This window comes from Fusarium coffeatum (assembly GCF_003316985.1).
Source record: "Fusarium coffeatum strain FIESC_28 chromosome Unknown BRIP53273_contig_77, whole genome shotgun sequence".
Lineage (NCBI taxonomy): Eukaryota > Fungi > Ascomycota > Sordariomycetes > Hypocreales > Nectriaceae > Fusarium > Fusarium coffeatum.
The window spans coordinates 437,154-464,368 of NW_022157873.1; the positions used below are offsets into that span (position 1 = coordinate 437,154).

The following is a 27,215-nucleotide window of genomic DNA, read 5'->3' on the forward strand; positions in this document are numbered from 1 at the left end:
CCCCAACTGCTATTAAACCCTTCCACAACCCCTCGCCTTACGCCCAGGTCCGCCTTGTGTTGTACTGTACTGTGCCTTTAGAGTGCATCGCCTCACAAGCGCACCTAGTTTGTCCGATAGCAATCCATTGCATTGCTGTCTCAGCCCCTCTTACTCATACTTTCAACGACTTTTATAATTTTCAGCCTGGCGCAACATCGCACTTCATACAGGCGGCTTCATCGTTCACGAAGCAACCGCACAAACTCAATTTATTTTAGAACATTTTGTTGAGCCTGCCATTCGTAAGCGTTTGGTTGGTTCATAATCTATAGCAGGTACTCAATTACTTTTTTTTTATTTCATTTCCTTATTCCTGGCCTCGCCTTCCAGGCTCCTACATCTTACGCTCAGGTTGCTTACCAACATCAAATGGCGAACAGAGATAGCCAAACTCATGGCTGAACCAAGGCTCGGGCTCTCTGAGGCCATCTCGGAGGAGCGCACCGAGCCGTTTTCACAGTCCGAGATTGACGCTCGCTTCAAGGGTGTCCGCGTTGAGGAGCCGGTCCCTACGTCCATATCTTCAGCTGTTTCATTAGACGAGCTTCACGTTGAGGATCACCACCACAGACAAGGCATCCGTATCCTCTTCCGCCCTCTAGCAAGCTTCCCTAACTCGCGGTCTGTGAGTCCTGGCAGTGACAGTTGCCAGTGGCTCGCTCTCCGCGCCGAGGTTGCCTCACCAGAGCAGCCCGAGCACAAAGTGCTAGCTGTGACTCAGACCTCCAAGGATATCAAATTCTCCGTCCGTATACCCGGTGAGACTCAGGATGCCTCTCCAAGACCTCCTCTATGGTGTGAGCTATACTATGATCCTGCCAGTGACAAGGTCATCTTCTTGAATAAGTCAGACGTGCCGATTTCTCTGTCAAGTGTGTCGCCGACGCCGTTGTCGAGTCCTCCCGTCAGCGCTACTCACATCATCAACCCCGGATCAGCCAAGGCTTTGAAGCCTGGAACATGGCGCATCACCGTTAGAGACATTGATGTTATTGACTTTCGAGTACTCGAAAAGCGCCCAGTGACGCTATATCAACCGAAGCAACCTACAATTCCCGAGGATGTTCCACCAACCTCAACCACCGCCACTACCCCCCTTAACTCGAGTGGGAAGCGGGCACTGTCTCCGGAGTATGACGAGAAGAGAGTGAAACGTCGTGTCTCAGACCCGGATACACCCGGCGATGATGGTGTGGTTATGTTCTTGCGACCTTCTGCAGATCCCTTGGTTTTCTCTCTACCGAATGGCCGTGAAAGCAAGGAGCTCTCCACTGTGAACGGACATGCTTTGTTGGACGGCGAGAAAGGCGACACCGTTGCGATTCCAGGTGTCTGTGAACTCGACGAATACCAGCTTACCAAGCGGGAGCCCATCGCATCGACATCGTTATCTGCTGTGTACACCGCAACACACTCCCATGTACCAGACAACATTGTTACAGTCAAGGTGCTAAAGACACGCGTCGCCAACTCGAATGACAAATCACTACTACACGAGCGGACCGTTATCCGCCAGGCCGACATGTGGCTTCGTGAGTGCAGGAGTCAGGAAGACCTGCAGCACAAGTCTATCGTTCGATACTACGGCGGTGATGCGCGCTTTCTGTCCCTTTACATGGAGCACATCGACGCCAAGGATCTTACTGCAGCACCTCGTTGGAGGAACAAGTCCAACGACGAGTTTATGGGTGACAGGAACGATGCTATCAGGATTCTCGGAGATATCGCCGGCGCCCTCAACTACATCCACGGCCGCAAGCTGGTACACAACGACATCAAGCCAGCCAACATCCTCTATTCGCCAGAGAGGGGCGCTGTACTCTGCGACTTTGGACTCTCAACACTGGCCGCTAATTCACCGACTACTGGCGGAACACCGTACTACATTCCTCCCGAATTCATTGGGCGAAAGCAGCGCGGACCTGCGTCTGACATCTGGGCACTTGGTGTCACCATGCTCTACGTGTTGCGCAAAATCTCCTTTCCCGACTCTCGTGCTCGTCAAAGACATCCCCGGCCTCTGTACTGGTTAATCGCTGGTGTGAACAGTCCCAACACCCCCCACAAGCAGCATGGAAATGGCCAGCCAGCCATTAAACAGATGCGAGACTGGCTCCAAGAGATATTCGAGGCTAGAGAGAAACTCAACTCCAAGGATCGTCTCGAGCGTATCGTTATGGAGATGTTATACCCCAATCCCAACCAACGTATCACCATGGCTAAGGTGTTGCAAGAGTTGGCTGCCGACCAAGTTGCTATTGCTGCGGGATGAGGCCCGAGCTGGAGCAGCAGTTCATTATCCGTTACAAATGATTTTACAGAAATAATTACGTTTTCGTTTTGATTTACAGGACTGGAGTTTGGTTTTACGCATGTTTCAGTGTTACGTGCTGGATTTATATGAGTAGGAGGGTAAGTCTATATACACACCCATATCTACAGAGGACCATACTGACCAACTCAAGATTGGATATACCCAGTTGATGATTTTATACGTTATATATCTGTTACTTTATTTCAGCACATTATACGAATGGCTAGTTGTACTTGTTTGGATGTAATTTAGGTTGTTTTGGAAGCCTCTTTCATGGCTGTTTATCATGCTTCATTACATATGTATCTGCGCTTCGGGTATACTATCTATAGGCTGAATCCCATTGCAAAAGCGGCGGCGAAACCTACAACAGAGGTCAAAGCCATCGTGTTCACACCCAAAATACCTGCTCCACTACCATTGTCACCGCCCTCCTCTCCTGAAGATGAAGAGTTGGAAGCGCTATCAGTGCCATTGCCATCCTGCTGCTTGATCATCACGTAGTCAACATCACCGGTCTTGTTGCTGGGTCCCTTTGCGTTCTCCTTGAAGCGGATGTCCGCACAGTTGTAGAGGGCGCTGCCGCTGTCGCCGACAGTCACGACCTGGATACTGGCGAGATCGCCATCCGAGACCTTGACGCTTGAGGGCAGGGCGAGCTCCTCAATGAAGAGAGTGCCGGGGTTGGTGGCGTTGAGGAACTCGGGAGTAAGGGAGATGTTGAAGTTGGTTGTGTTCTCGCCAAGACCGAGGTTGACGAAGACGTAGGTCCAGTCGTGGTGGAGGTCGAGTGTAAGAGAACCACCCTCGAGGGGCCAGTCAGTGACGTTCTTCTCGTTGTAGTCGACACCAGCGCCTAATATACGTTAGTAAGAATCAATGCAATGTCAGGACGTGGAGTTACGTACAAGGATAAGTCCACTGGCTGTACTTTTCCTCGTTCTTCTCGCTGAGTGTATCATCTCGCCATGTAGGGAAGACAAGACCGAAGTGGGCAGAGACAGCCTGGACGGTAGCCAGGCCGAGGAGGGTCTTGGAGGCGAACATTGTGGAAGATTGGGATGGTGATCAACGCAGGTGAGTGGATGAGGAACAACAGAAGTGAATATTACAGGAGCACCAATTGGCTTTATATGCATCTACATTTCTTTTTTTCCAGGGTCCAACTAAAGTTTAGCTCCCTTGGATTGACTCTAGATCTAGAAGCTGCTCAGGACCATGCAGTTATTGGCTTGGCGTGAGGCAGTTTTCAGCGAGGACTTCCTGCGGTGTCACTAGCATCTTCATCAAAGAGGCATTCCGGCCCCGCCCCCGGAGATTCGGAGGTGGGTGTGAATATGGACAAGGTGGGTGCCCGGTTGAAGACGGGTCTGCCCCGGAGTCGTTTCTATGGGCTCGTGGATACCACTATACAGCCCACTTGTCCGCCGTTTAATACTTTATTATATGGAGCTTTGTATGTTCGTATACAACACGAAATGAACTATCTACATAGACTTCACTCGGAATAAGTTTCAAAGTTCTCACGTACATGGCTTCACAGTTGTCCCAAAACGGGTTGAGCTTATGCGGGGATGAGAGCGAGTTTGAGACGATAATAAACTTGCTCAAATAAACGCAACGATCCCTGTTGGGAAGGCGGCTGGAACGCCGTCGCGTAGACAACTCCGGGGAATTAGCTCATTCCAATTCTCATACGATGAGCTTTATTCGATATGCTTAATGGCTGGCGCGAGTGGCGGTATGTTGTTCTGGACCCTGCTGTCCAATTACTTCGCTTGGTGTTGCGAGGAACGATGCAGGGTAAGCTGGGTGTCAATCGACATAGTCAAACTATCTCTCAGCTGAATTGATTCTTAGTTATTGTCGGTCAATTCATCGATTCCGGTATATCATTCGCTATCTCAAATGGTATCGAGAACAATTTGACTGCATTGTGTGTGATGAATGTTTATAAATGATGTTTTCTTGAGAGGCTGTCGTGTAAGTGAAGTTGCTGTATGGAATGTTGGCGTTAGAAACCGTTGAGTATCGCAAACTAACACACCATCGAAAAGAATAGAAAAACGGCCGAAACTTCAATGCAAAACTAACATCTAAATAGTCTCGTATAAACGTTTAGTTAATTGCTGCTATCACTTCGGCCCATTTTGGGAATGGACCTGCTACTGATGGAGTGACGTCACGTGCAAGATCGCTTCTGATAAGATTTCTCTGATATCCACTTTTTATCGATAAGATTGAGGCTGCCTTTGCGCTTCAGCTTCAATATTTGGTTCCTGACTCCCTTCCATCACAGCATCAATCATCTATCATCATCGTCATTATGGATCCTGGGCGCAAGGCAATGCTAGCGGGACGAAGATCCCCCAACCGTCGAGACGTTACATCCCCCCGACATGACCCTACCAACAGAATTTCCAAACCAACAAAGCCAACTGCTTCAAAGGTCAACCCCAAGTACTTGACCCAAGACGAGCAGTCGCGCCAATTTGTCGCCGACGAGGACAAATTCGTACTGAAGCAGTCCAAGAAGAAGGCAGATATTCGCATCCGCGAAGGTCGCGCCAAACCTATCGACTATCTTGCCTTCAACTTGCGATACATCGATACCGATCGCGACGTATTCGACGACGACGAGACCGATGTTGCGATCGACATCCCTGCACCCGGAGATGTTATCGCGCAGTTGGATAGCGAGCAGATCGCCGAGCTAGACTCTGATATCGCCTCTTATCATGTACTCGAGACCAATCCTACCAACCGCGAATATTGGAGGGCGCTCCAGACCATCTGCGCAGACAGGAAGGCAAAATTAGACCCGCACGGACATGAGAGAAGGGTTGTGAGCAGTGTTTCAGACGACATTGATAAGATTCTCGCCCCCAAGACGCACGACCAGTTGGAGGCCTTGGAAAAGCAGATCAAGAACAAATTACAATCGAACGAAGACATCGATACGGATTATTGGGAACAGCTGCTCAAAAGCCTGAGAGTGTGGAAAGCTCGTGCCAAGCTAAGCCAGGTATACGAGACAATCAAGGAGATCCGCGTCAAGCAGCTCAAGGAGAGTGACCCGGCCAAGGCAAAAGCGTTGGGCCAGGCGACTTCTGCCCCCAAGGTGACATTCGGCGCGCAGCCAGGAGCCGCAGCGTCAGCTTCCCCAGATCCAACGGCGACGCCGGCATATGTTTCATCCTCAAGCCATGCAGGAAAATCTGCACCTCCTGGCACCGAACGCTTTTCTCAGGCCGACAATGAGGACTTCTCGCAGGCTACCAAAGCACTGTATGATCGCGAGGTTGCTAGAGGGGTCGACGAGAACGAGGAGATATTCACAAGCGAAGAAGCGGTGACCACTTCCAAACCGCAGTGGGCAGACAAGTACAAACCCCGAAAACCGCGTTATTTTAACCGAGTGCAAATGGGCTACGACTGGAACAAGTACAACCAGACCCATTATGATCACGATAACCCACCGCCCAAGGTTGTCCAGGGCTACAAATTCAATATTTTCTATCCAGAACTCATCGACAAGACAAAAGCACCAACTTTCAAGATTATCCGGGAACACGGCCGTAGACGTGGAGAATCGTTTGCTGCTGCTGGCGAGGAGGACACGTGCCTGATCAGGTTCATTGCAGGCCCCCCATACGAGGATATTGCGTTTCGTATTGTCGATCGAGAATGGGATTACAGCGCCAAGAAAGATCGAGGCTTCAAGAGCTCTTTTGACAAGGTATGTTCGTCCCTTCTTGCTGCGCTTCACGTGGGTGGGCTGGCCATGCGCTGGCCCTTGCGAGCTCATACTGTGGTAACGTTCTTGGCCCGTTGGTTGAGATGCACTTTATGCAACCTAGAACGGTCCACGTTTATGACAGCCGTTTTAAGCACCGTACCTGCAAGCGCCATGTCCTCCACTACACCCTCAGGAACACGCGAAACTAACCAGCCTCACTCAATAGGGTATCCTGCAGCTACATTTTCAGTTCAAGAAGGTATGTGACTCTAAAAACATACATATGTTGGTCCTGCTCGATCTATCATACTGACACACGATTCTAGATCTATTACAGGAAATAGACACGGGTATGCTACCCATCGCTCTCTTGCAAAGGATTTGCTCCGGACCTCGCCTATTCGTGCAAACCCCGGCTATCAATAGCTGCAAAAAGTGACAATTCGGTTTTTGCATTCTCATCATCATCATGGTTGAAAGTTGGATAGCAAAGCAAAACAAGTTTTCAGACGGGTTTGGACAGACCGCTCGTTCCATAATGATTGCATCACCATGGCTGTTAATAGATTCCTGCATGTGTGGCTTATCCGACTCATGTTGATTCTTATTCCTGTACTACCTATTCATAGCATTCTCGTTCGGGACCTCAAGCCGGGACTAGTGTAGGGCTGGTGTTGGGCAGAGATAGGCAGTCGACGATTCAGCAGGTGACCAGAATGAGGCACAGCGAGGAGCAAGTGTTTCCTGCTTTGTCCTCATATCTGCGGTTTTATCTCATCAGTGTGGCATGAGGACAAGCGAACCAGCGAAGGAGTTGCATTGTTCCTGCAGCATCAACACAATAATACGAGATAGCAGAGCTTCAAAACATGCAGCAGCAGTGTTTCGACTGCCGCACCTGGACGGATATGGCAGGCAAACTGGAGTCATTGGGGCGATATGCACGCGAAGTCTTCTCGAAGGCTGTCAGTCGCAAAGCGTTCACGGACCGCGTGTAGAACAGATAGCACCAAACCTCGTGGGCAACTTAATATTGATGTGTTTGAAGGGGGAATCTGCGCGGATCGTGAGCAATCAGAAAATACAACGAAAAAGGCTCGGTGCAGTCCACCAGTCGGAACAGCTGCCTCAAACCCAAGCATGATTCCCTTGACCCATAGTCTTCAAGATGAAGCTTCGAAAGATTGTTCTATATGTATTCTTTGATGCATCGGTCCGCAGTGCAGTGATGAGATGATTATATGCTCCAACAATCTTGTAGCGGCTTCTCCGGCTGCTTCCATATTGCTCCACAACAGGAAGAGATTGAAAACGGAGATTCAAACGGGACGGGCATCGACCGACGATTTGATTGGTGTTGTCATTGGTATTCAGATTGGTGTCCCGATTGGTGTCGTTTGAAATGCAAGGTGCCGTTTGAGACGTATAGGTCCCGCGATAGCCCCGTTGACCAGTGTACAAGCCGGCTGAGCTACCGTCAAGTGACTTGATGCCGTCTTGGTAACATGTGCTATGGTATGGGAGGGTGCGGTCCCGATACCCAGAACTTCCAAGATGAGTCCCGGGACGTTTTGACAGGAGAGAAAGGCAGATTTGACGATACGCAAAGGGGGCATGCAACATAAGTCATTCCGGACCGGTCCAACGAGCATCGGCACATTTCTTGTTAGTATCTACAGGGTTGCACGTTTAGTTCTGGACCGTGGAGGAGGACCTTGGGACCTTTCCTTACTGAGGGCGCAGTTAATTACGATAATTGTTGTCCTGTCCACCCTTGCAAGGTTAGGTCAGGTTACTCCACAAGACTGTATTGTGTATATACATACAATCGATGAGGCAGCTTTTCAGAAGACCAGGGTATACATATGCATGTACCTCCTGGCGTGGACAGTGCCAGTTGAGCAGATGCAAACCCTATAACTCACTTCAGTCAGAGAAGATAGAGAGAATCGACAGTGGGAACTCGTTTGCGCGTCCTAGTCTAACGTCTTTCAGTTTTGGTTTCTGTATGAGTATCTGATGGCCGCACACAGCAAAGCACAGCACACAAAAGTACAAGCGCACACATACACAAATACAAATGCATGTTAGTATGGAGTGGAGGTTGGCTTGCCGTGATGGAGCTCCATATGTATGAGCTACACTATACACTACACACAATACACCCCCCGGGGGGCGTGTCTGAGATATTGGTGTCCCTGCCCGTTTTCCCTTGTATGCAACTGACCCCAGACCTAGTTGAAAATGGCTTTTCTGGGCGCCTGTTGGTCGTCCTGTCTCTGTCTCGACCCACACCCATACAGTATACTCACTCCGTCCGGTCCTGACTACGATCTTGGGGTCCATGTCCATAGCTTAGCTTTTGATGGGAGGAGGTGTAGGAGCGATCTGAAAAAGCTAAGACTTTCTGAATCTGTCTACGGGCAGTTGTTTATCAGACGGATCGCCATCTAAACGAAGCCGTTGCCCATGGAATCAGCCCTGCAACTTGCAAATCTACGCCCTACCCCAAACGAGAACGGACTGGAGGCACAAAGGTCTTTGCTTCGGCATCATATATCGCCATCTCTGCACTCTTCCCCCCGTCCTTGCCTTGTCCTATTGTGTCTATTGTAACGTTTTGCTATCTCCCCGTTTTCCTCCTCTTCATACTCCGCCTCATCATCCATCTTATTCTTGTCTAAGTTTCTTTTCCCTCGCTTCCCACTACTTGGAAATCTACTTTGTCTCCCGAGAACATTTATCAAACGACCACGAGACCTTATTGTACTTCCTTCCAAACAGTGGTCCTTGACTTTGACTTCAACCGCCATGGATTCACCGTTTCCTGGCGAAGGACAACAGCCCAGCTACACGAGTAATCTCCCCGGTCACGGGCAACACTCACCTTGCGCGCCAGAGCTCACCGGTATGGAGTCATACTATTCCCTTTCTTCGGGTCCTCAAGATGAACCATCTCATCTTTCATCAACTGGTGCTCTCCCTCTGGGCTCGACCCTGTCACAACACCAAGAGAACCAACAGCGGTCACATCCGGGTCATGATGCAAACCCGTACGCCTCCCTGACTTCAGGTTTTCACTATCCGCCTCGAAGCCATTACCAGGCTTGGCCTTCACCTCCACCAGGACCTGACGATTATGACAACTGTTCATACCAGAGCTCTCCAAGCAGCGGCAGTGCCCCAATGAGCTGCTACAACCCTTCACCTATCTCACCAAGAACGTGGTCTTCCCCAGAGTTTCCTCTGCCTCAGCCGGAGACCCTTCAAAGCCAGCAGAACTCATTCAAGAACCTCCGAGTCTGCACTCCCACATCAACTGACGGATATCCAGTCAGAGGCCCTCGGGTCCTGACGCCTCTCACGAGCGGCTACATGGGCCCGGGTTTCGAGAATGAGCATGACGGTCTGCCACGAATCTACTCTCCAGCAACAATCGCCAGCCCCTCAACTGGAGCGTTGTCCTGCACTAGTTCCCCACACGAGCAACTTCTCGGAACTCCTGTGCATATGAAGGCTCGACCAGAATCTCCAGCAGGCCAAGCAGGGTATCGTGCCAGCCCAGAGGTGAACGGCGAAGCGGAACCTCAAGGTGCTGCAGCGAACGCCAAGACCGATGAACCGTACGCTAAGCTTCTTTGGCGGGCTCTAATGAGCACTCCAGACCATGCCATGACTCTTCAAGAGATCTACCAGTGGTTCCGTGAGAACACTGATAAGGACATCAAGAAGGACCATTCAGAAAGGCGGCCAGGCAAGAACGCCGAAGGATGGCAGAACAGCATCCGTCATAACCTAAGCATGAACGAGGTATGTCACAATCTGCACTCTCCATAGTTTCCCGCCCTCGGATCTCGCTTCAACACACTCCACTCTCCCTGCCGAATTCCAGGTATAGCCTGCGGCATAAGCATAAGCCCACACACACGGGCCAATTCTTTTTTAGTGCTTTAAGGCTGACAGTGGATCCTGATGTAGGCTTTCATCAAACGAGAACACAAGGAGCAACGAGAACAGAAGCTCAAACAGCACGAGCAGTCGTCAGAGCCGTCGTCAAACGGAGGAGCAGCAGACTTGTACACTGCCAAGCCCGGTGAACCTAAAAAGCCAACAGAATGGATGCTTGAGGATTGGGCTGTCAAGAATGGGGTTGAGAGTACGACGAAATATCGCAAGAACAAGGAGCAGCCACGGCGAACTGTGACAACTAGACTCCATCATCACCCGTACGATCACCGACTCCAATACGGCAGTCCCACAGCCAAAATGTCCATGTCGTCTAGTCGAAAGGGAACTCTTGCCCTCGACCCGTCGATGAACAAGTTTAGTCTACGCGGACGTCCTGGTCCTAATCATTACCCCCATGAGATGAACGGGAACATGCCACCAACGTCCCACCACATGATGGCTCATCCTCAAGCTCATCACATCCGACAAGCAACGATGCCGGCGGGAATGTATCAATCACAGTCGCATCAACAGGGCTACGAAGACGTAATGATGCCACGGATCGAGAGGATGCCACAAACGGTGTCAAACGTCAAACAGGAGTACTCTCCAATGACACCCGACTCGAATGCGTTTGGTTTCATGCTGCCAGAGCCGAGCCTAATACACGCGCATGCAGCCAATTCCAGCCCTAGCGCGACCAACCACACCCATGGCACTACCGCGTATGCGATCCCTCCTGGTGGCGCCCATCCTCACACTCAGTGCCTTGGCTCATCTCCGTGCGAATATCCGTACAGTATGGCAGACGTCACAGGCGTCTATCAAGGCAGCGGTCCAGGACACAATACTCCTAGCGTCGGAGTCAACGAACGCCTCATGGGTATTGGCCCTACCTACAACTGGAACTGCCAGGGACTCTGAGAGTCTGAATCCTTAGAGATCCTCCGAACGTTAGTGCGGTTTGAAACCCTCCGAATGCCTTCTTCTTAGCCTCTCTCTCTCTCCACCTTGGCACAATGCATGGTCATTGATATGGCCAACATATTCATGTGTATCACAAGAGAGAGACAAGAGAAGACATTGGAAAAGAAAAATACAAAATAGCAAAAAAAGAAAAACATTGAGAAAGAGTCAAATTCCCGAGTCCACGAAGCAAAAATTACCGCGGGAGACGCGTGCGTGAGAAAAGGCGAAAAGAGGGGCTGAGACTGAGCATTACTGGTTCTGGAAGAAAAAGCAAATCGACTTTCTCTCACTCACTCTCACAACGGCGTAAGATTATGAAGATGGTGGCAGTTTGGACACGACAGGGGTTCTCTCAATCTCAACTCACAGCAACCAACTACCTACCTACTCAAGAATAGGTAGAAGCACCATGGAACACAGATCATCCGAACCCAGGACCCAGGATTGATTGAGACTTGGGACTCGCGGTCATGGGTTGGGCGCGAAGCGCCGAGGCTGGCTGAGCCTGAGTCTGATGTTCATACAGTACCAGCACCAGCACCAGTACCGATGACTTTAGGAATTACAGTTGCTGTGCAGCTAAACTAAATCGGTCTCGGGCTTGGCAATGTCATGGGCATATCGAGGGAACGGCAAGGCGAAGGCGAGTCCGAGAGGCGGACACTCCTGTCATATGTTGGTTCCTCCTCATACGATACCTGTCATATTCCCAGCTTCCTGGAACGCGGACCTTGTGTCCATATTATTGACACAAAAGACTTGGGCTTCTGGTCGGGCATCATTGTCGTCATCTTCATTACCGTTACGCTTTTTACCCCTTCTCCTTTCATTTCCTTGTCTCTCTCTGTTTATGGGTGGCTTCATGGAAACTTGTCTAGACGATGCCGCTTCATCTTTCGCTCCCCGAGGAGTAACAAAGAGGCATCATTGTTATTGGTTGGCCATTGCCTGAGCGAAAACGTCTGCACAAAGCGTGCTGTTAATGTCTTTTCCATCTAGTTATTGTTTGTTATCTATCACCATCATAAATGGCTTGTTATTCCCCCCCTTCCCCCGTCTCTTGTATCCATGACCTCAACACAAGAAGCGCTTCTTCCCACCCCCAGTGCATTTATCCATGCCGCTTGCGGTACGGTACCAATACCAAGAGTATACATCATCACCGCCCTTTGTTTACCACCAACATGAATATCAGGCCTCTTTTGAGTTGTATTGTTGATATTTGCGCCCGTTTATTGTTCTAACCTCGTCCGAAAACGCTGAAGACAGCCGGATATGGTAAATCGCCAATGGGATAAACACAGTCAGTCCGATAGAAGGATACATAGCATTGTTAGACCAACAAAAATACAATACAGTAACTCTAAACTCTTCTATACCACTTGGTGATCAGTAATCTAGACACATACTACGACTTGTAAATTATCTCTGTCCTCTCTCGTACGGTTACAGTACCATCGAGTCTAGAAGGCCATGTCTTGCTTCCCCCCACTTAACCCTGTTATTGATCGCTCAAATTCCGCAGATGCGAGTGGGGAAAATGCTGGGTTCATGAGGCCATTGTTGAGAGACGCAAGACTACAATTGGTTACCAATCTGTCGGGTCAGGACAGCTGAGCCAACGGGAAATGATCCGGGCCCCTCGTTCATGACATCCTTGACCCCTGTAGGCCATGCGACTTTATCGTGCTGAACCTGAACGACAGACAGTATGTACTCTTAAAGTGGGGAGAGGAATGCCACGAGAAGTGAAAGGCCAAGGTCAAGTGAGGCTAGCTAGGAAGGTTATATGATGGCTTGGTATGATCGCCAGGAGCTCAGACATTGGCGTCGCTGAGAAAAGGGTCCTTTCTTGAACAGGCAATCGTTGAGAATCAATGGAAATGAAGAGGAGATAACTTAACTCTAAAGGCTAGGCTAGACCTGAACCTGAACACACAGACATTTCAAATCTGAGAGCGGGATACCGATGTTCCCCGATCCTCCACCTGCTAATAAGATCAGCAGAGAAGGATCGAGCCGCAGATATGGATGCCAGGATCATAAACACAATTGCTTATCGGTTCCAGGGCCCGTTTAGACCGTAACCGCAACCGCAACCGCAACCGCAAGGGAGCAGGGCATTGCAGTCGAGGCCATCTGCTGTGCTGCGGGCATTCCACCTTCCAAGGATCCATAGTAACAAGCACTGTCCTGTACTGTAGAAACACATACAGTACATACAGCACAACGTCTGCCGAGCGTTGTATTATTAGAAGCTCGGTTAGGCTCTCAATAGAATAGGACACACCTTGCCTGCATGTCCACGCCTGTCAAACCCCAGTCTTTGTAGTGCTGTACGGATACAGCAACGACTAAGTGGAAACAGACCCCGAAGTGTATTCCCGGTGCAGTCAAGCCTCATCATGTGTCTCACAGGGTTGTTTCCGGGTCCGAGTCTCTTTTCAATTTCCTTTTTTCTTCAGCATCCCTGTAGGCAGCGTTTTTATGAACAAAGGCGCTTTGCCTCTTTTCCCTGTATGTCCTGCTGCCAACCAAGTACTGCAGTCACTGCTTCAGCCCATCCCTTGCCTGCCCAGTCCACGATATGGAGCTGGTGGTGTGGGGCTGTCCAGCATGCCTATCAATAAACAAGATGTTGTCTTTGCTGAGACGTTTTGTCAATTGCGGGCTCAGATGTCAGTCATGAAGAGCCAACAGGTTCCGAGAATATGGTCACTATTGTGACACAAGATTAATCCAATACTGGAGTATGCATATGCACTGTGCGGTGTGCCGAGTGTGTTGTGAAGAGAAGAGACGACAGGAATTAATGATGAAACAGACGAGAAAAGTAAAAGGTATGATTGATGGAGATGTGGATATGTCCGATGTGTAGGTGGGATCGACATAGAATAGAATAGCATCTCCATCTTTCTTTTTCGAATTAGACTTCAAAGTAGCGGCCGCTGGTTTTGCACTACTCATCGTCAGTGGGCGTTTGACACTTTGACAGGTCAATTACAGTACCTTAAACTCAGCCAGGAACGGGCCGGGTAATGACCATCTTGCTTGGGTGTAACTTCTCTAGACTCAGACCAAGTCCCGCTGTCCCTTTCTTCGTAACACCTCCGAGCCTTAGCTCTTCTGCATACCCAGCTTGATAGGATGATTCTCGAATAGGCAGAAAAAGCAAAGCGCCTCTGCTTTTGGTGTGTGCTCCGATATGCTTCACCGTTTAGAAAATGGGGGCACTTTCTCAAGATTAGCTTCGAAGCCAACAATGACAATAGGAAGAAGGCGTTCTGCACCAACCATGGCTTGTGATCAACCGTTAGCGGCGCTGCGAGTTCAGCACGTACTCTAGCGCTTGTCTGCCTGTCTAGTGTCTTCTGCAGCTCGACGACTAGGGAATAAGAAGCCAAGAAAAGGATGACCGCATGGCATTTCCTGGCTGATCCCACCAACGGTGTGTTGAAACAAGAGCATCGAGAGCGGGGCATGATTAACCTCCAGGATGTATGAGTGGATCCTTTTGAAGCTGTCGACCATTTACGCTTCTTCATGTCATTGTCGTAGCATGGAATGGTTTCCCTTGATTCCCGAAACAGTTTAATCTGCAGATTAAAGCCTGCTGCAGCTGTACAGTTGACGTTACCGATGATGTACCTTCAATCAACTTTCAAAGCTGAAGGTTCAACATCCAAGCAAGGCTTCGGAGTTCGCGAGTCTATTGTAGACGACCAGCGTCGCAATACACAGTATTCATGGTCGGAGAAGAGTGTCCAAGATCATCCCTGCTGACATCGAGAAATTACGTAGAAGGTCAGCAACAAGTAGTATCGATGCAACCCTGCAGCGTGAGATGGAATCCCGATCTCTCATATAATGCTGCGGCGCAGCATCTCGATATCTCATGCAAAATGAGCAATGCCCGATCATTTCGCGCCCTAGGAAGCCACGGTGACCTATTCTCGGCCATGCTCCCACCAACAAAACATGCAATTTCGTGTTGCGAGGTGGTGGTGATCGCCTGTCTCAGAGGCATTCATTGAATCTATCTTTGGCCAGTTAGTTGATGTCACCAACATGGCATATGCCAGCTACTCGAAATTGAAGTAGCTTGATATGCACGACTTCTAATTTGGCAGACTTTTGGCCCCTGATCTACTATTGATTGCGTGGTACGGGATAGTTGCGAATCATCAACCATGACTGACACTACCACATCATTTGCGCAGGTTCAGAATGGCCAGGAGGACAGTACGTAAAAAGATCTCAGCATTGCGCGATAAGCAGGCAAATGAAGCGCCAACAAGGTACTGCAACTCGTGACTTGTCCTGGCGCAACCAGGGTGATGCTAACCGGCTAATCGTCGATCATGGTTCCCTGTTGTTTTGTCCCGTCTCATTGATCAAACGACGTTGGCGGTCGGACTCATATTCCGTAACCCGGTACCTGGTACGATCTAATGGACATTGGCAGCCACTTGATCCACTATCGAGATATAATCACGATCTGGACAGATTCCGCTACCAGATCGCGACAACAACTAGGCTTGTTGAGATCTTAACAGAGCTGAACCAACATCTGACCCACCCATGGGTCCAATTGAGCCTCCAAGACGACGAATGATTTGTCAATTGCAATGATCTTCAAGCCACCCTTTGAGGTACAGTAATGGTGATAATCAGATTCATTGCTCATTTTGATCATAGGCCGTTCTGACTCGAAAGTTCGCCGACCCGTCTGTGTCTGAGAGCATCCTTCTGAGCCAGCTGGTCCACCAAAACACTTAAGCCAAGCAAAAGGAAGATGGTATGCGAGATAAGGTGTGGACGTGATCTTTTAAGAGTTGGTCCGGAATACCAACCCTCCATATCAGCCCTGTCGATATTACAGCCAGCCTGGTGCGATCCATCAATCGTCCGAATTGCTGTGCCTCATCCAACGTTTCTTTCCCTTTTCTCCTTCGTCTCTTTGCAGCAACTCTCGTCACCAGGGCCAGCTTCGGGCCCGTTAGGTCTTATTGTTATTGTGTGCACATTTCTCAATCCCTGCAAGAAGACCCTTGTTGTAGGGGACTCTGTAATGCCACACTGATATGGTCTTCGGACTTCTCCAGGTCCTGGACGCATCTTCACTGGTCGCGTCTATGCACACGCCTGACGGCGTTTCTTGGCAACTTGCGCTAAGCCATTCTGACATGGATCCACCACCCTTCGAGTACGAGAAACCACCCGCTGCGTGTGCCACCATCTCGTCTGTTTGATGCATTGCCGTTATATTTGCGACTGCCGCGTGACAGATGGTGTATGAGGGCTATGTAGGCCCAGTAGCTACTGGTCGCAACGTCCAAGATAGCCCCTCAATTAGAACACAATGCTTTAGAGTCTATCCAATGGGAGTAGATCACTGTGATGCGACATGACCGAGTCTGGCAGTTCTTTATATATTGTGGTGTCCTGGAAATTGCAGAAGTGTCTTCAGCGCCTGTCCAGCCGTACGCTATGGAACGCCTCATCAAGCCTCAATCGTACGATTGTTGTAATGTTGGTCATTGAGCCTTGTTATCTTGTGGGTAAGCGCAATCCTATTGATGTAAATACTGTAGCACTTGCCCAGAACCACTTCAATCCGTAAAGGGAAGTGTATTCCAGGGCTAATAATGAAAAGTGTCGTTTCTGAGACCAAGTGGACGATTAGTAGCAATTTTGTGTACAGGATCTCCGTTTTCTTACATGAACATAAGACACGAAACTCGGTAGACTCTAGATCTTCAACCGGACAAGCTGTCAATAGTGCGGTCCATCGGGGATAGCTCTGGTTTTGGCTGGCATGTAATGATATTGTTGTGTCGGGCTTCCGGCAGGCATCGGACATCAGTGTGCAGATTAGGCTCATTGAAATCTGCTTGGAACTGAGGCTTTGGGTAGGTCACCAATACAGAGGAAGATTCTCAGGACAGAAGCCGGACGAGCGGCGGACCTTGTTGCCGGAGGAGCGTGTGCCACTTTGGCATCGACTCTTCAGATACCGGTGCAATTGCCGTTAATGTATAGGCGAACAGTGGTGCTGGTGTGCATATATTGAAAGGTTCCGCCGAGCTAATCAAGGCTTGATGTATAATCGCAAATGTCGAAATTTGTACATTGAATGGGGTTCCACGAGTCTGATGCTGCTCGGCTTTCACAGCATGAACACATGTGGGTGCATTGATGGCGTTCTGCACCGGCGGATAGATACTGCGCCTTTCCATTGTGTACACATATGAAACGAATGATGCCTTTCGACCAAAGCCGCTTGAACAATGATTGAAGTTGAAAATGCAAAATATTGATAGCTGGCTTAGGTACACTGCGCTTGTTTTGTGAGAATGGGTAAAGCAGTCGCTGATTGCTTCCACGTAGCCTCCGTAACGAAAGCACATGGCTTCGAGGTTGTGGCAATGTGGTTAGCGGAGTCATGAGAACCGTCGACCTGGATATATTCATCGATCTGAACTCGAGATACTCCTTCATTTGTCCTTTTCAGTATCGCTTATGTCAAAGGGACTAACCTTGTGACCCTTGCCTCTCGTTTGGAAGACCATAACAATTCTAAGACGTGAGGTTGTTGATGAGGATATGATTGAAGTTAAAATCTTCGTTTCTTCTTCGCGGGACCAGCTGCCGCCTTCTTTTCCAGTTCCTTTTTGAGTTCCTCTCGTCGTCTATCAGCCCTCTCCTGCGAAGTCTCTCTTACTGTGGGCTCCGGGATGGCATCCTTTGCAGCAGATCGGCCTCTTTGAACGTCTTCGTTAGAATTTGACGCTGGATCTTCCACATCGGCCTTCTGTCTCCCAATAGCACCCAACTTCCTGGCAGGGCGACGGGAGACTGCCGCTGTGCTGGGTTCCGTGGGTTCAGTCGCCTCCAGGTCAATAAGTGCAGCGTTTGTTCCAGCCGACTGTTTTGACTTGCTACCTCCGATACGTCCAAGGCCGCTCTTCTTTGCCGCAGGCCGCGCTGGGGAAACAGGGGGCGGTGTTGGGTCTTTCGCTGGAGGTGATACCGCTGTGTCCTCCTCCTCCCCTTCGGATGCTGTCTCCGAATCGTCTTTCTGCTGAGGCACTGGAAGTGACGCGCTCTGAGATGGTACAGGATCAGGGGCTCGAGGTGGAGTCGACTGCTTCTTTCGACCCAGTGCACCCAGACGGCGGGCTGGCTTGTCCACCCTTCCTGCATTTCGAACGGGTGATACACTGCCTGCTGATTCTCCCTCTGTAGAGCCATCGTCCGTGGCCAGTGTTCCTTTTACATCGGTCGACTTCCTCTTAGAGGCAAGATGTGGAGGTGTGGATTGAACTTGGAAGTCATCATCTCCATCCTCGAAGGCAGACCTCTCCTTGTCATTCACCATCGATGAACTGTCTACGACAGCTGCCTTGGGCTTTTTCTGACGACCGGCAGATGAAACACCCTGAAAGTCTTTCCACCATTGATCCAGCAAAGGTGACTCGGTGCTGTTTGACATCGGCTCGAATTCCAGTCCTCCTTGTTCAAAAACACTTTCCACTAAGGATTGCGGGTTATCTGGACTCTCTTGTTTGTGTTCGAGATCCTTCTTCCATTGTCGGCGGTCGAAAGGCGCGAGACCAGGCACCTTTTCGGCTGCTATTGCCCTTGAAACCTTTTTCTTGCCAGAAAAGGCGTTGAATACATGTTCCATGCCTGTGCCCATGGCTTCCAGTTTGTCCAAAAGTTTAGTAAGAATCGCATCTTTCTTCCCCAGGCTCCGAACTAGAGACTCAATTTCGAGATTTTTTGTATGGTGTGCTTGAAGCAGTGGAAGTACCAGGTTAGTGGCTATGTTGATAGCAGGCAACTTCTTCAGAAACATTGGCCACTTGAGTGGCTGGAGTCCAGGAATTTCACAAGTAATGTTGAGGGCAAGATCGTGCTCGCCTGCTGTTTCCGGCCTGGTATCACGGTCTAGACGAAGACTCGTTTCATCATGTCCTGGCCGAGAAGAGTCCAAAGCGGTACTGATACTTGCCAGGAATTTCGCCATGTTCTCTGGAGTATCACTTGGGTCGATGCTGGTATTCTCATTCCAGCCTCTCATGCAGATTGCCTTGCGTTCAAGTGTCTCAGCCCACATATTTGCCATGTCGGTTATGTGAATAGTGTAGGAAGATGCTTCTGTGTGGAAAGACACTAAGAGCACAGGCAAATCGGGAGACGATTGAAGCGGCAGTGGCCGCCATGACTTGGTCTGGGGCATGATTGATCGAGCCAAGGGACGTTTACGGCAGTGTGTTGTTCAATTAGAACTACTGTTGTAGGAATATTGTAGTATGTAATGTGATGAAATGGTGATAATAAAAACGCGTGAGATGAGGCGCGCAGGCATCAGAGGATCTGCCGCTCCTGCCTGTGAGCGGATTTCAACCAATCACAAAGCTCTAATGTCGATAGGTAGGTACAGAAGGTGAATCGCAACTGCCGTGCCTGATTCCGATTAAGGAAGCAGCGGATTCAACATTGGGTCAATAGAATCGGAGAGAAGGCATGGGTCTCTTCAAGTTTTATTAATAAGTACTAGGTAGTGGCGTTGATCATTATCATTTCCATGCTCTGACTTCAAGACAATGGCATTTAGATACCCTAGAGAGAACAAACATGAGATGATGTCACCACGTTTTGAAAGCTCTTGAAACGGCTTGTCCCATATAAATTCACTGTACAACTTAGCAATCTGCCCACCGGAAGCCTAAGAGACGAAATGATTTGATTACCTTATGGCAGCTTAGTAGGAGACTTAGACCACCTTATTTCAGCAGCCTAGGCCTTAGAGGACAATTCTTCTGTCACCTATTATCCATCAGTTGGACCCATACCAATCTCGACAGCACGGGCCCGTCCAGACGATTACAGACCATTATGAACCAATCAGAGGAATAAATCTGTCACTAAACCCCTAGGGATCTATGAATCTCAGATCTGTTCTGCGGCAGCCTCGATCGCCAGGGACGTCATGACGTATTTCAAATCGAAGCTCCACGCTTTCTACCTTATTAGGAACCAGCCACGAGTGTTGTTTAGTACTCGTTACCGGGTTATAGTAGGCAAAGCAAAGAGTAATTTACATAATGAAAGTTTGTCGCATTCTCTCCTTTTCTTAATCAATCACCTCTGCGCATGCGACCAAAACTACAAACCGTACACGCTTTTCCATGTCGCGATTTGCATCGCATATACGCTTATTGCCTTTGGTGAATTCCCGATCATCCTTCATACTGAAACGTCAACCACACCGAAATAGCATATTTTCGTCCTCTGTGAGATTCGCAACAATGCCTTCCAAGCGACTCAAGCGCGAGTCTTCGTCTCCTTCAGCAAGTACTGCCAAGAAGGCAAAGACGTCCAAGACAAACGGTTCATCGGATGCTTTGCGCCGACCCCATCACAAGGCCAATGAAGCAGAGGAGAACGGAATTGCGATTCGCAAGTTCTACCCACCGGAAATGAGCAATGCGCGAGCTCGCGCCTACAATGATAATCAGATCCCTCGCCCAATTGAGCTTCTGATCGACGCCCTCGAGGTCACGGCAAAGGAGCGCAAAAGTATCGATGTCAACAAAGCGGTAGTCCATTGGTTCAAGATGGACTTGAGGATATCCGACAACAGAGCTTTGGCTTTGGCTAGTGACAAGGCGAAGGAAGCGGGCGTCCCCCTGATCGCCATGTACATCATCAGCCCTCAAGACTACGAAGCTCATCTACGATCTCCCGTGCGAATCGATTTTATGTTGCGGACACTCTCAGTCATCAAAGAAGACCTTGCAAAGCTCGACATCCCACTCTATGTGGAGACAGTTGAGAAGAGGAAGCATCTTCCAGATCGAATACTGGAACTCATGGATGAATGGGGCGCCAGTCATCTGTATGCCAACATGGAATACGAGGTGGATGAATTGAGGCGAGAAGCTGCCATGATCAAAGACTTTGCTGAGAATGGTAAAGCATTTGAAGTTGTCCACGATACTTGTGTCGTCCCTCCTGGAGAGCTTCATACTGGTGCTGGAAAACAATACGCAGTGTATAGCCCTTGGTTCAAGACATGGGTCGCCCATATCCACGAGAACCTCGATCTGCTGGAGCTGTACGAACAACCCGAGAAAAACCCAAGCAGTGCGCGCAAAGACTACAAGAAGTTGTTCGATGTTGAAATTCCTGAAGCTCCCAAGAGCAAGCGACTCGGCGACGAAGAGAAAGAGCGTCTACGCTCACTGTGGCCGTGCGGAGAGCATGAGGCAAAGAAGCGCCTGGACAAGTTCTGTGAAGAGAGGATCTCAAACTATCAAGAGAAGAGGAATATACCGGCTGAGGCAGCTACTTCTTCCATATCAGTACATCTGGCCGCCGGAACTATCAGCGCGAGGACATGCGTGCGAACTGCGCGCGACAGAAACAAAACCAAGAAACTGAATGGAGGTAACGACGGTATTCAGACTTGGATCAGTGAAGTTGCCTGGCGCGACTTTTATAAGCATGTTCTGGTTCAGTGGCCATATGTTTGGTAAGTAAACTCCGTCAGATACTAGTTCTGCCACTGACATAAGCAGCATGAATAAGCCTTTCAAACCGGAATACTCAAACATTTCTTGGTCATACGACAATGACCATTTCGCCGCATGGTGCGAGGGCCGGACAGGTTTCCCAATCGTTGACGCAGCCATGCGACAGCTGAATACCATGGGCTACATGCACAACCGATGCCGCATGATTGTCGCTTCGTTTCTGGCAAAGGACCTTTTGTTGGATTGGTAAGTTACTCCTACATTGTGCCCCTTTCTTGTGTTGCCCTATTAACTTGTAACCAGGCGAAAGGGTGAAAGGTACTTCATGGAGCATCTTGTCGATGGTGATTTTGCCTCGAACAATGGCGGCTGGGGTTTCAGTGCCAGTGTTGGTGTCGATCCTCAACCGTACTTCCGCATTTTTAATCCCTTATTACAGAGTGAGAAGTTCGACCCTGAGGGTGATTACATCCGCAAGTGGGTTCCCGAGTTGAAGGACGTTGAGGGTAAAGCGATCCATGAACCTTACAGTCGAGGTGCTGGACCCAAAGCCAAGAAGAATGGTTATCCTCAACCTATTGTCACACACAAGGACTGCCGGGAACGAGCACTTGCTGTTTATAAAGAGGGACTTGCAGTCGACGAGTGAGGAGTGTCAGACGGGTAACAGGAGGATTGTCCTCAATGCTAGTCTAAGCTAGCATAAAGTGACCAAATCATTTCGTTTCTTATGCTTTGGGATACCCTGAGGAGTGTTTATCAAGATCATTGGTGGGGGTAGATGACATACGGGTCTTACGCTGACGTTCTGCCATCTGGGTTCGCATTGTCTGAGCTTCCTGGGGATGCGAGCAAGGACTAATTGCCGTAACTTGTATCGGAAGAAAGAAAGCTAAGCTGAGGTAGCTGAGACATAATCGAAATTGAGCGCCCCGCCATTCGAAATGCCATACATCGTTATCAGAACGACCAAAAGTTGACATTGGCTGGGGATCGCGGGCGTTGGACTGGCGTCTACGTTGTGACAGTATGGATGGCTTAAGGATCATATCAAATAAAAAAAATAAAAAACAGCTGCACATGCTTAAGATAGTCACATAATTGAAAATTCATGTTAGACCCGTATCTGTACCATAGCAAACGACTTGAGCGCTACGGCTTTTTCAGAGCCTAGTTAATCTGCGGCATGGAGACCATCAGAGTAGCCCCAGAATCCTCGGAGTAAAGTTGACTTGTGAAGTCTGTCCGAGGAGACTTCGCCAGCCGTATCGGGTGCATTATAACCAGTTCATCACATCTTCAAACACGGATTCGGGATATCGTAATGTTGTCTCAAAATCGAGCCGAACGCCTCGAAGTGGATTTGCTAGATGCAGCCAACCCTAGTTTCTTTCACCCATTGCCTTCGTGCCCGAACCCAAAACCCTGTGGTTCATTCGTATCAGAATTCCTTTTGTCGAGGATTCTCAGAACCAGATGTCGATCAACTTTTTCCCAACAATTTGATTGATTTATCGCTGTCCGCTCCAGACGTTCTTGAGGAGGCCGTCACGCTGGGCCAGTCGGTTGAAGGAGTCGTCGCTCTCGCCCATAGCTCGGATGAAGCCGCAGAGGGCGTAGACGTGGTTCTCGCCCTGGATGGCACGGCCGTTCTCGTCAACCTTGGCGACGGAGATCTGGACAGAGCCGTGATCCTTGGCCTTGATGATGCGGTTGGTGGCGCTGCACTTGCGGGGGACGTAACTGGTGATGCTGCATCAGTATCATGATTCTCCCATCGCGCATCCTATTCCAATGTTCCAAAGTGATGTCTTACAGGTCCACAATCTCGCCGCGGTCGTTCTCCATTTTGGCTGGTTTGAGGGGGGGTGGTTTTGGGGTTTTGAGTGGTTGTGTCGGCGGGAGGTGAAGTCGAGTCGTCGCAAAGTGGGAGGAAGAGCAATTTCAATTTTGGTGCTTTTGGCAACCAGTCTGTGGTGTGGGTCATAATTTCCTGCCCTACTGCGTTGGTCGCTCTTTCCCGGTGGAGCAGGTCACGCCTTCTGTCACGTGCTTGTTCCTCATGTGACAGCGCGTAAAGTATTCGCGAAGGCAAGCGTTCAATTCCTAGCGTGGGTCTTTTTTTTGGCGACCCCTTGCTTGCCTCAAGGCGAACCATCTCATGACCCCAAGACTTTAAATAAGGCAAAATAATACGTTTTCATATTATGACCCCGCCGTTACTCATTTTCAACGCCTTTTCAACCTCGACATCATTCTGTTACGAATAAAGGGCCTGAGATGCGCTCTGCGCTCTCGGTCCATAATCCTGAGCGCTATGGCATCCCCTGATCCCTTGAGGTTATCGCCACTCAGCGATAGAAATTGCCAACGACTTCATGTGAATTCTTCTCCTGACCTTCCACCGCTACAGGACGTTCTAGCAGCAAGAGGTTCAAGTCAGCATCAGACTCGCAGTCAGACATCTGGCTTCATTTCTGCACGCAATCTGTATTCTTCTACAGAATCGACAACGAAAGCCAATGCGATGCCTTTGGTCGAATCACCCCTCACTGCTGTCAACTCAAATATCCATGCAGGCCCGGCGGATGAACCTCCGGACGACGGTGGATTCATAGCTGGGGACCCTGCCCCTTTCGAACAACCCGAAGATGATATTGTAGTAGTGAAAATCACCGGAAAGGGGACCAGGAAGCCTCGACAACCGAAAGTATCAAAGCCAGCTGCTCCGAAACGAGCCAAACCCAAAGCATCGGCTAAGGCTGGGTCTTCAAAAGACAATGATGACGGAAAGGATGCCGATGATACAAAAGTGAAGTCCAAGGCAACGAAGGCAAAGAAGAAGACGGATACTATGAGTAACCATTTCCCACCAGCAAATGAACCTGACGTCCTCGAGAAACTTGATCAGATCGATGTGAATGAACCCCTTCATCTGGAACAAGCACCTGCGCGGAGATTGGATTGGACTCCTCCCGCTCAGAAGACCGTTGTAAATGTTGACTCAGATTCATCCGCATTCAAGACGCTGGGCTCGTCTGAGGCAGGCCAACCACTTCCCATTTTCAAGAATCTTGTTGGGGGCTTTGCTCGTATAGAAGACCCGTCGGAATCAGCATCTCATTCTGCCCCTCCTTCTGACGAAGATTCGAGTTTTCTCAAGAAACGAAAACGTATTGAACTGTTAGCGACAAAGGGTGCAGACTTTTCAGTGGCAGAGCCCGAGAAGTCGCCCACGAAAAAGCCACCAAAGAAGAAGAAGCCTAGGACTATCACAGAACTTGCCACCGCTGCGTACAGGGTGCCTGACCCTGAACCCAGCGCTTCTATACTGGATCACTTCTCGACTACAAAGAATGACACTGGATCCGCAGCTGATGCGCAACCAGACAATGCCAAAGGCAAAGCAAAAACACGACGGAAAACCACGAAGGCCACCAAGAAGAAGGTGCCCCCTAAACCGGTTCTGCTATCGCCAAGCACTGCCTTGGCACAAGTTGCCAATCAAGATTTCCTTTTCGGGACTTCCAGTCAGCTAGCAAGGGAAGAATCTCCAACAGTCTTGAGAGATCTTCAAGCTGCTTTGAGACAGTCAAACCAGAACGATGACATAGACTTTGCTATGCCTATCCATAGCGATGGCATCGAACCACAGCAGCAACGAACCAACCTTTGGAACGCCGCCGCTCGTGATGCTGAAGGAGACCTCTTCGATGTGGAGGTTATAAACTTGATAGAGGATACAACACTACTACAAGAGGACGGCGCTGATGCAAACCCCTTTGGTTATAATATGGGAGCCGACCAGAGCGTTATTACGATTGAAGAGAGTCACGTCCTCAGTGACCCCGATCACAGTGTTAAGCTACCGGAAGCTGCAGCATTGCCTGGTGAAAGGGCCATGTCTGCTTCTGAGGGTGACTCGCCCTACTTTTCCGACAGCGATCTTTCAGTCAGCACGAATATCGGCCCATCAGTGCCTGAACAGGACAAGATCACCGATGAGAATCTGACCGTAGGGGTTGAGGAGACTGAGAAACTACCTGAGCTTCCACCGCAGCTACCACGACCTAATTACGAGGGCTTTACAGACCTCCGCCTTGCAAGGGAAATCAAGAAATTTGGCTTCAAACCTATCAAGCGAAGAAGCGCGATGATTTCCTTGCTTGATCAATGCTGGCAGAGCAAGGCTCGTATGGGACAGGCAAGCTTTCATACTACAGCTCATACCCCAGCTAAGTCACCTTCCGCCAAGTCCAAGACCCCCAAGACTGCCAAACCAAAGACCTCCCCGAAAGCCACACGCAGTCCCAAGAAGGTTACAAAATCAACACAAAGGAAAAGCCCCAGTGCCTCGGAGCCTCAAGAACCACCTCCTTCTGCACAACCCCCCGTTACTCCCAAGCGACGTGGTGGCCGGCCACGAAAAGACAGCTTCGATTCTTTGTCCGATACTGCTTCTCCATCCAAACGAGGCCCTGGTCGGCCACGAAAGGATAGCCTGGACTCTTTGCCAGGAACTCCCTCTCCCCCCAAGCGCAAATCAGCCTCGCCAACAAAGCGAAGCACATCACCTCGTCGTGGCAAAGCTTCACAAAAGTCCGTCATAGAAATACCTGACTCTGAAGATGATGCTAGCAATTTCGCATCTTCTCCGCAGACCAATCTTGAACCGACATTCTCTTCTGAGATTCCGTTGGACATGTCTCTCACAACCAGTCAAGACATAGAGTCGGACGACCTCACAGCAACACCCACCGATGCAGAAGCGGCCCTGTTTGAGCATATCACCAATGCTGTCAAGTCAGCTCCACGGACTACGAACCCACAAGAACCATCATGGAACGAAAAGATACTTCTCTACGAACCCCTCGTACTGGAAGATCTTGCAATGTGGCTAAATACTGGCGAGCTCAGTCGTGTCGGTTTTGACGGAGAGGTAAATCCCGTCGATCTCAAGAAATGGTGCGAGTCCAAAAGTGTGTGCTGTGTGGCGCGAGTAAGCCACCGCGGCAAGGAGCGAAAGCGGTTCTGATATCATCAGATGGCGACTACGGCGTTCTTCTATGGCACTTGTTATATTGGTATTTCTATCCACATTCACATGGCGTTCAATACCCTGCCAAAGCTTTTGGCGAGTCTGGCGAAAACTTGGATGAGTCAACTCACTATGCATATAGATAAAGACGAGCTTCATGTTTATACGAAGATAATAATGAATACAGTTATGAACGACAGAGCCTCTCTGAGGTGTCATCCCATATACACATTCTGGTTCCTTCAAATTCAAGTGCGCCGGCGCGGGTATCAATTCATATCCTTCATTGCGACCTAATTCTTCTTCTTCTCAGGTTTATTGTTCTTCGGGTCAGATTTCTGGTTGGTTGACCCCTGTTTTGCCCAAATATCGGACAGATTGGGCGGCTCATCCAGCCAGGTTTTGACAGTGCTGCTGCTGTTAGCTGTGAAGCAAAACGACCTGGGAGATCTCACGAAGGCTGATCAGGCATGCTGTGTGAAGAACGATTGAGTGTAAATGTTGGCAGTGTTTGAGTGCTTGTGGAAGGAATCATGAGAACAACTTGATTGATGAGAAAAGCTCCGAGGATATCGAGCGACAGACACGGCAATTTATATCTCAAGGTTGTGGCACTCAACA

General features: G+C 49.5%; 8 protein-coding genes across 8 annotated transcripts; 5 read left to right on the top strand and 3 right to left on the bottom strand.

The window, feature by feature from the left end:
* Positions 1–436: 436 nt before the first annotated feature.
* On the top strand, positions 437–2,314 carry FIESC28_03753 (uncharacterized protein; the record flags this gene model as incomplete). Its single annotated transcript, XM_031157902.1, has 1 exon — positions 437–2,314. The coding sequence occupies one exon, from the start codon at positions 437–439 to the stop codon at positions 2,312–2,314; it is 1,878 nt and encodes a 625-aa protein (XP_031018162.1).
* Positions 2,315–2,682: 368 nt separating this feature from the next.
* FIESC28_03754 (uncharacterized protein) lies at positions 2,683–3,403 on the bottom strand (the record flags this gene model as incomplete). The annotated part of the gene is made up of 2 exons (XM_031157903.1): positions 2,683–3,212; positions 3,265–3,403. 2 exons carry the CDS (start codon positions 3,401–3,403, stop codon positions 2,683–2,685), a joined length of 669 nt encoding a protein of 222 aa, XP_031018163.1.
* A 1,279-nt stretch (positions 3,404–4,682) lies between these two features.
* Positions 4,683–6,439, top strand: FIESC28_03755 (uncharacterized protein; the record flags this gene model as incomplete). Its single annotated transcript, XM_031157904.1, has 3 exons — positions 4,683–6,095; positions 6,322–6,354; positions 6,422–6,439. 3 exons carry the CDS (start codon positions 4,683–4,685, stop codon positions 6,437–6,439), a joined length of 1,464 nt encoding a protein of 487 aa, XP_031018164.1.
* A 2,467-nt stretch (positions 6,440–8,906) lies between these two features.
* Positions 8,907–10,967, top strand: FIESC28_03756 (uncharacterized protein; the record flags this gene model as incomplete). The annotated part of the gene is made up of 2 exons (XM_031157905.1): positions 8,907–9,905; positions 10,074–10,967. The coding sequence occupies 2 exons, from the start codon at positions 8,907–8,909 to the stop codon at positions 10,965–10,967; spliced, it is 1,893 nt and encodes a 630-aa protein (XP_031018165.1).
* A 6,661-nt stretch (positions 10,968–17,628) lies between these two features.
* On the bottom strand, positions 17,629–19,143 carry FIESC28_03757 (uncharacterized protein; the record flags this gene model as incomplete). Its single annotated transcript, XM_031157906.1, has 1 exon — positions 17,629–19,143. One exon carries the CDS (start codon positions 19,141–19,143, stop codon positions 17,629–17,631), a length of 1,515 nt encoding a protein of 504 aa, XP_031018166.1.
* Positions 19,144–20,329: 1,186 nt separating this feature from the next.
* On the top strand, positions 20,330–22,205 carry FIESC28_03758 (uncharacterized protein; the record flags this gene model as incomplete). The annotated part of the gene is made up of 3 exons (XM_031157907.1): positions 20,330–21,555; positions 21,602–21,802; positions 21,860–22,205. 3 exons carry the CDS (start codon positions 20,330–20,332, stop codon positions 22,203–22,205), a joined length of 1,773 nt encoding a protein of 590 aa, XP_031018167.1.
* An 862-nt stretch (positions 22,206–23,067) lies between these two features.
* On the bottom strand, positions 23,068–23,404 carry FIESC28_03759 (uncharacterized protein; the record flags this gene model as incomplete). The annotated part of the gene is made up of 2 exons (XM_031157908.1): positions 23,068–23,308; positions 23,373–23,404. The coding sequence occupies 2 exons, from the start codon at positions 23,402–23,404 to the stop codon at positions 23,068–23,070; spliced, it is 273 nt and encodes a 90-aa protein (XP_031018168.1).
* Positions 23,405–23,873: 469 nt separating this feature from the next.
* On the top strand, positions 23,874–26,591 carry FIESC28_03760 (uncharacterized protein; the record flags this gene model as incomplete). Its single annotated transcript, XM_031157909.1, has 1 exon — positions 23,874–26,591. The coding sequence occupies one exon, from the start codon at positions 23,874–23,876 to the stop codon at positions 26,589–26,591; it is 2,718 nt and encodes a 905-aa protein (XP_031018169.1).
* Positions 26,592–27,215: the final 624 nt, after the last annotated feature.